Source organism: Mus pahari, chromosome 1 (genome assembly GCF_900095145.1).
Source record: "Mus pahari chromosome 1, PAHARI_EIJ_v1.1, whole genome shotgun sequence".
NCBI lineage: Eukaryota > Metazoa > Chordata > Mammalia > Rodentia > Muridae > Mus > Mus pahari.
Window position 1 is genome coordinate 82678178 of NC_034590.1, and position 15968 is coordinate 82694145.

General features: G+C 46.2%; 1 protein-coding gene across 7 annotated transcripts in view; it reads left to right on the top strand.

Moving 5' to 3' along the window:
• Positions 1 to 15968, top strand: part of Tead1 (TEA domain transcription factor 1) — a 220906-nt gene that overhangs the window by 188135 nt on the left and 16803 nt on the right. For all 7 annotated transcript variants that reach the window (XM_021198957.2, XM_021198971.2, XM_029538170.1 and 4 more), the window contains one exon: positions 6623 to 6796. In XM_021198957.2, coding sequence (XP_021054616.1) covers positions 6623 to 6796 — 174 coding nt within the window. The remainder of the gene's footprint in view (positions 1 to 6622; positions 6797 to 15968) is intronic.

Consider the following 15968-nt stretch of genomic DNA (forward strand, 5'->3'; position numbering starts at 1 on the left):
TCAGAAACTTCTATCTCCCAGCCTCCAGATTAGGGTCACTGGTGAGCCTTCCAATTCTGGATTGTAGTTCATTCCAGATAGAGTCAAGTTGACAACCAGGAACAGCCACTACAGACCTTTTATGCGTCCTCAGAAGGAGCCTCCTGGGTTAGAGTCTGCTATCCTAAGGGAAACTCAGAAGCCTGGTCATGAGCCCACCTCAGCTCTGGTAGTGACAGTAAGCAACCTCATGACAGTGGGAATCAACCCATGAGCTGGAACTTCCCACCCTCCATTTCTGTTTTAAGCCAGTCTTTCCATTTTGTTACTGTTTGGGGGGAATGCACTGATCGTCTCCACTCAAGAAGGGGACTGTTACAATCATGGAATGAAGAATATTCATGACAGACTCTTGGACAGGCCCAGTTGATCATGTAGTTTCCATGCATCCGCTCACTAATCATTGGATCCTCAAGCAGGGGAGGAACTGCCTTAGAATGGAGGCAACTGGGGTAGAGAGGCTGCAAGCCCTAGCTGAGAAGTTTCTAGAAAGTGGATGGAATCAGCTGCAGATCCAGACCGAGAGCTCAGCCAGCTCCAGTTTCCAGGTTTCTTCATTCCTCTATGGTTTCCATAGGCAGTGAAGATCAAATGGAATAGGGACCAGGAAGACAAAAACCTTGCTTCAGCCAGGAGGATTGTCGACCGCTCCAGCACCTTCTGTCCTGTGACTCACAGGATGTTCATTCAACCTTTCAGGCTCGTAGTAACAGTGAAGACAGGCTAGGGTCATGGCGGTAAAAAGAGATTCTGCCTGTGTTGGGAGTCTCACATGTACACCGTTACCCCAGCTGCTGTGAGCTGTCTTGAGCCACGGGAGAGTTTTACAGCATGACCCACGCTTCTTTGCAGCCCAGGGGCTTATAATCAACCGTAGTAGACATCCTGAAAATCATACTTTTGTTTCCTTTTATGTTTTCTTTTTCCTTCCTCACCCCACCTGCCATGCTCCACAGTAGCTTTGCATGGACTATTTATTTAAGCTAAGGCAAATGGAGCCACATGGCCCGTAAGGAAAAGAGCCATATGTTACCCTGTATCCCTTACCTCCCTGTCCCATTTATTAGTGACAGCTATGTACAGCCCTTGCAATCACTTCTTTGTATTTTTTAGATGTAATTTGTTACCACTGTGTGTGTGTGTGTGTGTGTGTGTGTGTGTGTGTGTGTGTGTACATGTATATGCCATGGCTTGCATCTTTTGGGAATCAGTTTTCTCCTTCCGTTGTGTGGTGGAACTCAGCCCTTCAGACTTTCAATGCCAATGCTTTTACCCACAGAGCCTTCTCTTGGCCTTTGATCACTTTTTTTTTTAAATTTTTTTTTCTTTTTAGAAAACACTCACTGACCTCTTACTATGGGAGAATAGGATTTAATTCCATTCTTAGCGTGTGCTAAATTTAAAATTCCAGCTTCCACTTTCCTTTCCTAACTCCTTGGTGTAGTTTATCAGTATTTTGAGTTTAATTCTCACTTAACATTTATATTACAAACTGGTTTTATTTTTAATACAGCAATATGACTTGTTAGCACTATTTTCTTCTTTATAAGCTGCCCTCAATGTGATTGCCTCTATTTTTACCTGTCTAGTTTTTTTGTTCGTCTTTTATTTTTTACACAAGTGTATCTTCCTAGGGGTTCCACATTGCACATGGACACCCCACTTCTAGTATGACCCTAGAACTTTCTCTGGACGTTCCAATAGAGAAATCTCTCAGAACCATTTTCCTTGCCACAATCTCTCTGGGAGTCCACAGCCCACATCCTTATTGGCCCAGTTCCTGTCCAGGTCCTTCTAGGATAGGCCCTTTCTCTTTGATTGTTAGAAATGTATCCCATAGCTACTAAAAACCTCCAGGGACAGTCAGTTTTCTGAAGCCTCCCGCATCTGAATGTGGACTCTGCTCTCGTGTAAATGGGTGACCTGATTCATATGGCTTAGGTTTATAAAACCACTCACATTTTCTGGGAGGACTCTGCACACATACTCCTTGTTGATGAAAGACACTATAATTCATGGAAGATATGTGGGAGGGTTTTTGTTTGTTTGTTTGTTTGTAGATATGTTTATTTTTGTTTTATGTGTGGAAGTGTATTACATGCCTGGTACAGGTGGAGGCCAGAATTGCCCCCCGGAGGCCGGATCCCTGAATTAGAGTTGTGGATGATGGTAAGCTGCTATGTAGGTACTCTGCTTTTGCAGAGCCTGTGAAGAAAAGCAGCTTGGAGTATTTGCTTATGGATTTAGTGTTCCTAGCTCAGTGCCTGGTGGACGGTAGGTGATAGGCACGTTGGTTGTTCTACTAAAATCTACAGAGAAAATGCAGGGTGGGTACCATTTCTGTCATCCTTGATATTTGGGTGGCTTTTTTTCTTTTTTGTGCTGTCTGCATGTACACCTGCACGTTAGAAAAGGGCACCAGATAATGTTATAGATGGTTCTGAGCCAGCATGTAGTTGCTGGGAATTGAACTCAGGACCTCTGGAAGAAAGGCCAGTGCTCCTAACTGCTGAGCCATCTCTCCAGCTCCTTGGGTGACTCTTTATAGCTGTTAAGTGCCTGTGAAACTTTGGAATTCTCTGTATTTGTGGTTTGTGTGTGAGTGTTAGTTGGCATGAGCTGGTGCATCATGCATGTAGAGGTCAGAGGACAGCTTTGTGCAGTTAATTCTCTCCGACCACCTTTATTTTTTACTCGGTACTGTTTTCACCTGAAGAGGTTGAGTTCTGAAGGATCATACACGGTCCTGGGCCTTGGTGCAGGTCACTTGGCAGCTGCCTTCTTTGGAAAGTGCTTCCCCGCCCTGCCTTTTGGATGACTGTGCCACTTTTGGGGAGAGCACCACCCTTTGTTTTTTTTGTTTTTTGTTTTCCCGGAAAGCAGGCAGCTAGTAGGGGAGTGTCCATTTTTACCAGGAAAGCAGGCGAAGGGGAAGGAGTTACAGCCTCATCCAGTGCTCTTTAGAATTTTGATTTCATTTCAACATAGACTCAAGCACATCAGCTTGTTCTCTTCGTTTTGCCCCCTGGGTTTGCAGCCAGGACTCCTGACCTGCCCAGGTTGGGCTAAGGGGAGAGCGAGGTCTGTTTGTTCCATGCTGTGGTCTCCGGGACACCTTCTCCAGTCCTTTGTATTCTTAGAAATAGAGTCACCCCTTGGCAACATTAAAGCCTGCAGACAGCCCTGGCTGGGGTTTGGTTTCAAGTCTCCAGCCTTGGAGAGACAGCCTCTCTGTCCCTTCTCTGTCCCTTCTCTGTCCCTTTCAGCCCCTCAGGCATAGAGGTCACATCCTCAAAATAGAAAGCTTTGAAGACTCGGTCCACTGAACTTATGACTTGATGTAGAATTCTAATTTAATTTCACGGACTTGGGAGGTGCGCTTGAGCATTTCTCCTCATTCAGCTCTCGGGAGCAGTTGGCTGCACACTTGGAAGGGCCAAGGTGGTTCTTCTGGGAGATAGTGGTAGGGTCTGTGCAGAACAAAGCCTGGCTTTCACAGGCCCAAGTTTCATTCTTAACTCCAGACCTGTTTCTGAGTGTGTGACCTCAGACAACAGTGTATAACTCTGAGCTCCTTTTCCTCCTCTGTAAGGAGAGTATGAAGTCCACTGTAGCAAGGAGGACCTGAGGTCATACATAGGAAAGGTATGGCTCACAACAGTCTGGAGACACAAGACCTGGTCCTTCCTTCCTTCTGCACAGACAAGAGGTTAGGTTCCCCCGAACCGTCTGATTCGTAAGGGTCCAACTCCAGCATTTAAACCTGATGCACGCCTTTTGCTTGCTTCTAGCTCCTCTTTTTTTTTTTTTTAAACATTTGTGTTACCCTAGATATTTTTTTAAGATTTATTTATTTATTATATGTAAGTACACTATTGCTGTCTTCAGCACTCCAGAAGAGGGCATCAGATCTTGTTACAGATGGTTGTGAGCCACCATGTGGTTGCTGGGATTTGAACTCCGGACCTTCGGAAGTGCAGTCGGGTGCTCTTACCCACTGAGCCATCTCACCAGCCCGCTTCTAGCTCCTCTTGAGTGGTGGATATTTTTTTCCTACTCCAGGGTAGAGTGCCAGTCCACGGTCTAGACCATTAGTGGTCTTAGTGGCCTGTTTATTGACTACTCTGTGTCTGGCAGGCTTTATGCCAGGTGTCACCTGCCTATGATTGTGGCCTCCCATCTTGAAACTCTTCTGTTGTACCAGCTCTGCACTGCACAGGGAGCTCTGTGTGCACAGGGAGCTCTGTGTGCACAGGGAGCTCTGTGTGCACAGGGAGCTCTGTGTGCACAGGGAGCTCTGTGTGCACAGGGAGCTCTGCACTGCACAGGGAGCTCTGTGTGCACAGGGAGCTCTGTGTGCACAGGGAGCGCAGAGGTTTCCTTCCTTATACTTGGTTGGCACCATGGTTCGCAACTTGTTGTATGAACTCATTTCAGGGAGATGAAAACATCTTTTGACCCCAGATTAGGCATTAACAACGAATCAGTAAAGATGTTGTTCAAGTCCAACGTGGAGGAACCCCTGAATCCACTGGGCTCATTCAGAGGGTGTGAGTGAGGGGTTTCTTGCAGTGCCGTGGTGTGGTTGATTATCCAACCCCCCTTAAACAAATCCATACCACCCTCCCCAAAACCTCTGTATCATTGGCAACTGTCCCATAGCTGCATAAACTGGGTTCCCCCTTCATTTGACCGTCCACATTCTGTCTGCCGGGGAGAGGAAAGGGGCACTCTGAGACTCCCCAAGGCAATGTACAGCTCAGGCAAAAATACACCCAGAGTAAGAAAGAGCTCCTAGCTCTCAAGGATCTGATGACCTTCCCCCACTCTCTCCTCCCAGGAGGGGACCTCAGCAAGCCAGATCTTGAAGGTCTCCAGGAGATAGTCCCAGCTGCTCATGACGAGGGTAATGCCCTTTAGGTTCAAAGGACAGAGTTCCACAGAATGCTCTCCATTCTTGGCCACCATTGGCGCGTGCTGAAGTTTGCCCTTCTGTTCACCTTGACCTCTTGGCAGCAACTGTTGTACAGGGACATTTTATCCACCCAGTCATCCTGTGTATGGGATGCTGGCATCAGATGAGACACCCATTCTTCTCTTTCTCAGTGTCATGGCCAGAGTTGTTTTCTGGGTAGCAGTCTCAGGGTGTATTTTCTAGAGTTTATAGCCAGTCCAGTTAAGGAAACTTGAGTTATTCGTGACCCTAAAACAGTTCCTTTATGGCAGTTCTTTTAGGATAAAAGTGTTCACTGTGAATCTCCAGAGTTTCATTTTGAGTGCTTGCTTTTCGTTGGCTCTAGGATCTGTGGTGTCATTTCAGCCTACTGACAACGCTGTGAGAGTCATTCCATCATTGCTACCACTCATAGGGCACTAAGGAGGCAAGGCCACTGCCACAGATAATATCACTGGGCCTAGGGTTTATCCTTGAAATGACTGAATCTCGACTGTGCATTGTTTACCAGTGGGCAGTGATGTAGGAACATTTCCCAAGCATTGAAAATTTTGAATATTATTGGCATAGTCTAACTCAGGGTCATAGTTGGTAAACTATTGGCTTAAACCTTGTGTAGTGGATGGAGAGGGGCTCTGCTATGTGAAGATCTGGAGATATAATATCCCTGTGATTCCCTGAGTTTTCCTGGATAGAGCCCCTGCTCTCCTGGATGTTCCTGGGCCATGTCACTAGGTAGGAAAAGCAAGGCTGAAGTGTCATGTCTCAAGAATCTAGACAGTCACTTCATGCTCAGCTAAACATTGACCTGATCAAGGAAGTTTAAAAATGGCCTGTGCCTGGCCTCAATTCTCAGAGATTCCAGTGTAGTGAGAGTGAGGTCCAGGCACTGGTGAGGTCTAAGTAATTGTTGAGGGCCAGGACACATGCCTTTGTATTCCCTGTACAAGGTCTTAAGCCAGGTGTGGTGCCAACACCGTTATCCCAAACAACAAACAAACCTTATAAAGCAAAGCAGGGGAAGAAAGAGTGGTCTTTGTGAGGAAATGACTTTCTTTGTTCCCAGCTGACCTCTGCTTTTTTCTTACTGTCCCTGTTTGGCTTTGGAGAGTCTCTATTCATGGCCCTAACTTTGCACTCAGCTTTGATGACACCAGTGTTGTATATGGGTTCCTAAGATGGCTGCTGACCCAGAGTCTCAGGACTCTCATTTTTTTTTTTTTTTTTTTTTGCCGGAAGTGCTGTGCCCCACACTCCTTACTTGGAAAGCTGGGGCTAAAGGTGCCTTGTGGGTGATGCTGTTAGCATCTGTAGTCATAGATGGTGTATGTTGTGGGTAAAGAGATGTAAAGAGTGGGCCAGATGAACTGGATAGTAGGGTTGTTTCTTGGTTTAGTAGTTGACACTCTTGAGAGGCTTTCCTTAGGCATTTGGGAGACTCCCATTGTCTGGAGGAGGTGGGTAGACAGCAGTTAATTTCCTCTGTGCTCTAATGACTTTTCTCTGTAAGCATGTGCATCTTTTCAGAGGCGGGATTTCAAGATTCCCATTCCTTCTCCAGTTCACACAGGCAAGTCCCAACTCTATGGAAATATTTATAATAGGAATATCTCTGATGGTTTCTTGCAGTACAACAAACACCTCTTCGTGCACATCGGGCATGCCAACCATTCTTACAGTGACCCGTTGCTCGAATCTGTGGACATTCGTCAGATATATGACAAATTTCCTGAAAAGAAAGGTGGCTTGAAGGAGCTGTTTGGAAAGGGCCCTCAAAACGCCTTCTTCCTCGTCAAATTCTGGGTGAGTAGACCATGCTAGACCACACTTCTCTGCTTCCTGGAGGAGACGCAGTGTAGCCAGCTGTGGCTGGCTCCACACTGACTGGGTAAACTGGTCCCAGGCTCACTCACTGGTGACTCACAGGTGGCTGGAGTCACAGTGTGAAGCTTGAGACATTGCCTGCCCCCTTTCTGCTGCTTTTCATTCCATACACTAAGTGACTGTGACTCACTGGAGCACAGGGCCTGGGGTCAGGAAGAAGGGAGAGGTGTGTGCCTCAAGATTTTCTAAGTGTCAGAAAGACTACACACTGACTTCGCCAGTAGCCGCTTCCCTCCTGGTCTGGGAAGGTGGCTCCGCTGTACAGCGTTAGCCAGGCAGCATAGATCTGAGTATGGTCTCCCACACTCATGTCAGATAGACAGGTGTGGAGCATGCATGTGCCTGTCACCCAGTGCTGGGGACCCAGACAGGAGGGTCTCTGCACTTCACTGGACAGCCAGAGCAGCCTGCTTAGTGAGCCCCATGCCAGCGAGATAGTGGCTCCCATGGAACCACATCTGCAGATGTCCTCCAGCCTACACACACCAAAGGGGAAAGAGACAGTCGGTTCCTGCTTGCACAGGACATGGGCCACTTGAATTGTCCTTGGTGCCTGGGCTGGCTGATACGCTATCACCTCTGGAAGACGTTCTGTGTCCCTTTGATCCCAGTGGCCAAGTGTGGGTCAGCAGCCCTGTTATCTGTATAGGCATAGGTGAGTGTGGGGACTAGATGGGGAGCAAGGGTGACAGGCAGTTAGGATTGAGAGTTGGTGAGCCCCCAGTCTACAAGAAGATGCTTCAAGGTTTATGTCCTTCAGTGTGCCAGTCAGGGTTCCCAGTGACATGCTATCCTCCTGGGTCCTGCCAGCCCTCAGACTTCCATTCTGTGTACTGATCCTGATACCATTTTCTTTTCCTCTGCTGTCACCAAGCCAGTGCCTTCCTGTCTCAGCACCTTCCTTACTGAAGCAGGCCATTGATTCCCCCCCCCCCTTACCCCTGTTCCATTTTGTGGTTAATCAGTTCTCTTGCTGGGTTATAATTATTGGAACATGTGTTCCGCTCCCCTCTGGACTCTGGCTGCCCCCAGGGGACCTTATTCACAGAGTGGCTTCCATTTATTGACTGCCTGCTGTGTGTTAGGGGTGGGCTGAGTGCTTTACATAGATTTCATGCTGTAAGTGGAATTTGTCTCATATCCAACTAAAAAGGCAGACCTGGGCACGACAGTGGACCAACTGCTTGAGGCCGGGGACCTGGCACTTGATATCAGATCTGTCAACTTCAATACCCCTCCCTGTGTTCAGGCAGCTTAGCTCCCTGTGGGTCACAGGGTTTGTCACCCTAAGGTTCTCCATATTTGTGACACCAAGCATGTGTCCTAGAGGAAAAAGACCCTAGCCAATGTGGAAACAAATGGGTAGGTTAAAGAAAAAAATGTGTTAAATTCCTTTGAGGAATTTGCATATTTAATCTCTTCAGCTTTTCCATCCCTCTGTGGTGGCTAGGTCACCCTGACTATGCTGGCAGCACTGAAACCTGGATGGATATGACCACACTGACACAGGGCAGCCTGAGGAAGCTGCACCAGCTGCTTTTCTAAGCTGATGGCTGTTTGTAAAGATGCTCAGAGATTTGTTATAAGATCCGCACTGATTGGCTCCTCAGAATCCTGCTTGCTTGGCTTGCATTCATTCAGCAAATTCTCCCTTATCCTAGCCTGATCTGGAGCTGCCTGTGTAGCCAATGGTGACCCTGAACTTCTGATTCCTCTGCCTTTATTCTTTATTCTTCTGCTGGAATTGTAGGTATATGCTGCCACACCTGCCTGCTAGGTGCTGGAGGTGCCACCAGGGCTCCATGTATACTGAGCTAAGCATGCATTCTACCAGTAGAGTTCTGTTGCCAGCTCTTCCTCCGTAGCCTTTAATAGACTGGTAAGATCAAAACCGTATACTCATTTGAATACTGAATACTGAGTTGTGCCCTGATCTGCACCCTGCTGATACTCAGACTGGCGATATAGCAGCTGCAGTGGGGAAGAAGTGACACAGTAGGGTCCAAGGCTCTGCTCTCAAAACACACCCAGCATTTAGAAAGCACAAGTCAATCCAACAGGTCCTTTGTGCATTTGAACACACCTGGGACCTAGAGCACATGTTGGAAATGGACACAGTGAGCTGGCTCATCATGACATGGAAGGACTCACACATTATCTACTGCACAGGATAAAATTTAAGTTTGTAAAGGAAAGCTAGGATTTGGGGAAATTTGTCGCTGTTTTAGTACCAGTACCTAGGTACCCAGTACTTGAAGAATTTCTCTGATGATATTCCCAGTTGTGGTTAGAACTTCGTTGGGGAGACTGATTTCTTTTAATGTAGTGGAGGAGACAAGATGTTTGTTGTGAGTTTGGACTGCTCACACACTACAGCTAACCCCTGAGAAACTCTGGCTGCAGAGATGGCTCAGTGAAGTCCTTGCTGTGCAAGCACATGAGGACCTGAGTCTGATGCCCAGAACCCATATAAAAAGCCACGTGTGGGGCCATGCATCTGCAATCCCAGTGTCAGAGAGGCAGATTCAGATGGATTCCTGGGGCAGGCTGGCCAGACAGTACTTAGGGAGTACTCAGGCAAACCTTGCCCCCAAATACCAGATAAAGCCAGCCAGATAGCTCAGAAGGTAGAAACGGCCAAGCTCGACATCCTGAGCTCAATTCCTGAGACCCGCAGAGTAGAGAGACCGGCAGAGTAGAAAGGCGAGAGCCAACTCTCAAAAGCTGTTTTCTGCTCTACCCCCTGGTGCTGTCCTCACCAAATACATGAATGCATGGACAAAATGTAATTAAAATAATTAACAAAACAAGGTAAGTTTTGAGGGACAACACCAGAGGTTGTTCATTGGTCTCTTGGACACAGTGTACACAGAAGAAAAATCGATATAATCATTTAAACAACCTATATCAAATGTAAAATCCCCGCACCCCCATCCCCCAACTTCCTTTCCATTTTGGAGGCAGGTTTACACTTTGTAACACAGGCTGGTCTCAAACTCACAGACTGGGACTGCTTCTGCCCCAAATGCTGGGATTAAAGGATCAGCACCCTGGGTCCCCCTTCTTACTACTTTAAAAAATATAGGCATGCTTTTTTTTTTTTTTTTTTTTTTTAAGATTTATTTATTTTACTTGTATGAGTACACTTTAGCTGTCTTCAGACACTCCAGAAGAGAGCATTAGATCCCATTACAGATGGTTGTGAGTCACCATGTTGTTGCTGGGATTTGAACTCAGGACCCTGGAAGAGAAGCAGCCAGTTCTCTTAACCACTGAGCCATGTCTCCCACCCAATATAGGCATGCTTAGCTGGGCCTGGTGGTAAGGCAGAGACAGGCAGATCTCTGAATGAGTTCCAGGACAGCCAGGGTTACCCAGGGGGAAAAAAAAAACCTGTTTTGAAAAACAAAAAAAACTGGTATTTATATCTGTCTGTCTGTCTGTCTGTCTGTCTGTCTATATATGCATGCATGCTCAAACTTTAAAAGGTGTATATTAGCATATAGTTTGGTTTTTGAGGCTACTAGAAGGTAAGTAAAAACTGTCTGTAGTACAGAAAACAAATGTAAACTATGAAAAACAAAAGCTGTGTCTTAAGCCTCAGTAGTCCTTGAATCAAGTATGACAGTCATTGTTAAAGATAGGAAATGGGATTGTTTATCCAAGTTAATAAGAAAGCATAAGATAATTCGAAGAAACCACTTTCACTACTTTTAAATTAAACAGTAGTGGGTTTTAATGATGATAAGATTTCTTATAATTAGCATTTTGTTTGAATGTGAATTGGTGTAGTACTCGATGCTTAGACAGACATTTTTCGGCTTTACTTCCAAAATTGCCCCTTTTTCCCAGTGGATTATCTGCTTTCCCTGAGGGACCAATTGGGCCATGACTTGCCTGATAATGTCTCCTAATAAGGAGGCCTAGATTGCAGATGTGTGGCTTGTGGTGTGCAAACTTGGAATGTTAGTCTGTGAGCCCAGACACTTATATGTACTATTCAGGTTTACAGGATTAAAATTGAGCACTTCCATGAATATGATAGAAAACGTGACTCATTCAGCACCACTGTTGGGAGTCCTTAACCTTTACGAGGGAGGAAATTCACTCAGAACTGTTAGGACAGAAGAGAGGAGGCAGTTTCAATCAAGCTGAGGTTTGGAGTCTCACTGGCTTCTGTAATGACTTGGTGAAGATGAGCATCTCTATCCTCGGGTACCAGCAGGTTCGTGCCGTGGGCGATGCTTCAGAAGGTTTAATGCTCCCCTAGAAACAGCCTTTATATTAGCAATTCATTCAGCAGGTTCTCGTCTTAGTGTGAATTCAGTAAATTACAACAGAGACCCCGTGCCCAACTGCTCTCCCTTTAGCCTCTTTCTCAAATCAGGAGGACTCTTAATTTGCTCATTTGATTGCTGTTGAAATTCTATTTTCAGAGCATCTAACCTGGGTTCATTCAGTAAGGCACGACAACCTGAGGTGTTTCCTATGGGAAAAAAAATATCTGTGCTGTGCTCACAAACAAAGCAAATGGCAGAACACAGAACACCAGTGTGGATACCTCAGGCAGTGGAAGCTTTTATGCTGGGCTGGGCTGGGCTGGGCTGGGCTGGGCTGGGCTGGGCTGGGCTGGGCTGGGCTGGGCAGAATTACACCCAATGACATTTACTACAGAGGAAGTGAATTTAAGCATTTAACTCAATAAAGAATGCAGATGAAGCTAGTATCTCTGAGAGGATCTCAGATTTCTACTTTTAGTCCTACTAAAATCCAAGAGTGTCAAGATTACTTGTGTAAAGAAAGCTATAAGTTTTCACCTTATAGCCCAAACTATTCATAATATGGTTTAATGTGATGAAACCTTATTCTTAAATGTAATTGGAGTAATGAGCTGGGGGCTGGCTGGAGAGATGGCTCAGCTGCTAGAGGGTCTGCTGCTCTTACAGAGAGAGGACTAGGGCTCATATTTCTGCACCTGCATCAGGTGGCTCATAACCTTCTATAACTCCATCTCTAGAGGATCTGACACCCCATTCTGGCCTATGAGTGTACATGTGCGCGCTCACGCATGCATGCACGCACACACACTAAAAGAAATCTGCATGCATGTGTATAAACACACAAAAAAGTCAAATCTTTTTCCTTTTGAGAGGTAGGTATCACCTGGCTAGCTGGCCTCAAACTCACTATGTAGACCAGGCTGCCCATGAACTCACAGAAAGCCCCCCGAGTCTGCTTCTTAAAGTCTTAGGATTAAAGGCATGAGCCACCATGCCCAGTCCAAAATACAATAAATCTTTATAAAACTTGTAGATGTATAATTATGTATCTTCTTGCCAGGCATAAAAAATTCCAATGTCCATTTAATAATTTGTTTTCCTTTCACATCATTGTAAATAGTTATATCTTAGGAACTAAGATATGTATTACCCGGGGTCTCAGATTTTATAGATTCTTTAATTTTTAGTTCATGTTCATTGGTGTTTTGCCTGCAGATATGTCTGTGTGGGGGTTCCAGATCCTTGAAACTGGAGTTATAGATAGTTGTGAGCTGCCACATGGGTGCCTGAAATTAAAACAAGATTCTCTACTCTCCAGCCCTTTCACTATATTTTTAAATTATGCTTTTTTCACTATAAATAACAATATGTTCATGCTCACTTAATTTTACGTTATTAATTACCATGTAACATTGACTACCCCAGAACTCACTATGTAGATTAGGCTGGCCTTGAACTCATGAAGATCTTCCTTCTTCTGCCTCCCAAATGCTGGGATTAAAGCTATATAACACCATGCATGCCTGCATAACCACTTTTTAAAGGAATTTTAAAAGTGAGGTTAATTTGGTAACTATACGGATGTGAGAGAATTCTGTGAACCTGAGAAAAGGTGAGTCAGTTATCTGGCAGGGGGCAGCCTGTAGAAGCCACATAGAATCTCTTCCTTTGGGAGTTGCCTAGAGCACACTGGGAGAATCCCTCTGCCAGCTGCTGGCCAGTCCTCAACTGCTTTCTCTCCTGGATCACTGGGCTGTGTTTGCTAGCAAAACTGTGGACAGGGTGTAGCCATTCCTGTGTGTGTTTAACCATTATCACTGTCTTAGGAGAGCTGCCACTGAACACAGAGTGGCAATGTCCTTCCCACACGTGTTGTGTTTTTTGTTCTTGTTTGTAGTTCCATTAAAACTGAGTTGACACCCTTCGTCACAAAGGTACCCTCCAAGCTGTTGGATGCTCAGTCGAGATCCATTATCACCACTCTGTCTCACACTTAAGTCAGGGGCTTGGAGGTTAGCAGTTGAAAGCACTGCTTTTCCAGAGGACCAGAGTTCAGATCCCAGCACCCAGTCGGTGACTCAGCACCACCCGTAGCTCCAGCTCCTACAGATCAAACACCCCTGGCTTCCCTGTACACCTGGACTCGTGTACGCAGACGTGCATGCACACAGTCAAGAAAATAATAAAATTTATAATCTCTTGAAAGTTATACAGGTTAGTTACAAGTAATTCAAGTAGGTACAAGAATAAAGTTTAAAATGTGAGACAGACTCTTGGCCCAGTTACCTGTCAACCCAGTCTGAGGGCGGTGCATGGGTGGGTACAGTGTGTTTGTGTACAACTATGACATTTTCTTACAGCCGTCGGCATTGAGGATATGTCTTAGTTTTTGTTCTTTTTAGTAAAGATGACTCATTAGCATTAGTAGAATTATTGGGATAGTAACTAACACTGAAGCCTTCCCATTTAAATTTCAATCCCAGCACAAGTGTCTATGAGATCACTGGAACTCTTGTGTACCAAAGTACTGGTGATGTGTATCTGCCATGTGGGTTTCACTGGGTGGCCTATAGCTTATTCACATACACTTGTTACTTCACTGTGTGTGATTGGTTGCCTGGTGGTTGTTGTTTATTTAAGAGGGACATTTCATGGATAGAAACTCCAGTTCCAGAAAACAGTCCCCTTTCCTGGGAAAGCGAATTCTTTGTACACTGAACTAGGTAAGGTCAGGCCACCTCGGCTGGGCGTCCAGGACTTCATTACCTGGCTCAGTTGGAAAGCACCAATCTAGGGCTAAGACCTTGAGTCTATGACAGTTCCAGTCTGTAGTCTACAGTGGTCCTTACCTGGCGTTGTGTGGGTAATATTAATTGCATTTTTGTAAATGAATACTGGTATTGGTGGGAAATTTGCAATGCAAACAGACAGCCTTTTCAGATGAGGCTTATTGTAATTAGAGCAAGCTTTTAAGATTCTTTGAAGTACTAAATGTTTATGAAATTCAAATGGGGGTATGCAGTCTACACAATAAAGGGTCTCGGTGGTGTTTTTTAAAATCGTCTATTTTGTGGATGTAAATATATGCCATAATTAGTGGGAAGTAAGTTGAAGAGCTAGGCTGGCTGAGTTTATTCCTGTTATTCTTATTTAAAACAGCTGTGGCCTCTGCTTCAGTGGTGGTGTGGCAGGGCACACAGGCCCCAGTGAATGGCTGCACTCGGGCCCACTTCCCTGCTGGCAGCTCCTTCCTTCCCTGTCCCCATAGGCAGGCTGTCTAACTGGAGCGGTGTCCAGCACAATGCAGGCCTCCCCTGCCCAGACCCCTGAAGCCTGTGGGGCGGGCCAAGGTACAGACGCATGCAAATGAAGCAGTCTGGTAGGGCTCTGGGGCTGCCAGCTTTCTCCAAACTTACCCCCTCACTTTCCAGATAGGCCCAGTCTCTTTGCTCTGTGAGGAGCAATTGTCCTTTGGCGCCTGTGGGAGCAGCTGCAAAGCCCGCAAGGCGTGCCCTGCCTGGCCTAGCCTCACCATGTGGCAGGCCTGGACAGCCGCCCACAGCAGGGCCCAGCTCCTGGTGCCGCCTGCCAAGCAGCCAGATGCTGCCATTGGGAAAAAATTGCTTCACAATTTGAAATCTTGGTCCTTTGATCATGGCTCAGAGAGGATGCAGAGGAGAGATTCAAAGTGGTGGTTTGAAACGGCCCATCCATCAGTTCCCATTACACTGGCTCTTGTCAAGGACAGTCCTGGATGGTTTTCATTTCTGTAACCTCATAATTCCTGCCCAGCCTTCTGCACACTCAAGAATGAAGGGAGCTAAATTGGAAGGGTGTGTCCACAGGCCACCCCTGCCCCTTTATGTCTTTACCTTAGGGGTTCTCTTCTTGCTCATCCAGCAAGTTTTGCCTTGCCAGCCCGTGACACCGCCAAGTGCCCTTTCTGTGTGGGCTGTCAGCTCCCCTGTAGCCAGTTCTCCAGAGGTCACAGGTTTTGCAGGGACAGTTTCTCTGTTCTTGGCCTTTGGCCCTGTCCCCTCTGCAGGGTCTGGGTCCCACACACCTAGACCTAGACCAGGCTCCATTTTTAAAGATTTTTTTTCCCCCCTACCCAAGACAGGGTTTCTCAATGTAACAGCCTGACTGTCCTGGAACTCTCTTTGTAAACTAGGCTGGCCTTGAACTCACAGAGATCCACTTGCCTCTGCTTCCCAGGTGCTGGGATTAAAGGCATGGACTACCATGTTGGACTGATAATTGCATTTTTAATGCTTGTCCCAAAGCACAGTGCCCACTGCTTCCCCCCCCCCCCCAGCCATGAAATTGAACAGTGAACCATAGTTTTGAATAAATAGGTCTATTGAGTAAAAGGACAATGAGGAGAAGCCATGCCTTAAAGGGTCTCATGTAGAAAAGGCTGGCCTAGAACTCCTGATTCTCCTGCTTCTACATCCCATGTAGACTACCGGCATGTGCCAGCATTCCTGGTTTATGAAGGCTGAAAACTAAACCTAGATCCTCATGCATAGCAGTTGAGCACTCTCCCGACTGGGTCCCATCCCCATCCCCAGGGGTACTTTTTGTTGGTAAGGGTTTTTGTTTGTTTGACCTGCCTTTGACACCTGCCTCTGCCCCCACCCTGCTTTCCAGAACTTCCCTACAAATAGATTTTGGAGCCTTTAATCCACTCAGCATGTCAGTGACTTCTTTTTTGTTGGTTTCTGGAGGAAATTCCATAATGTGTCTCTACATGTGACTTGTGGAGAGTGGTGGGTTTGTAGCTGTCTGAGTAGTTACACCAGCTATGTCAT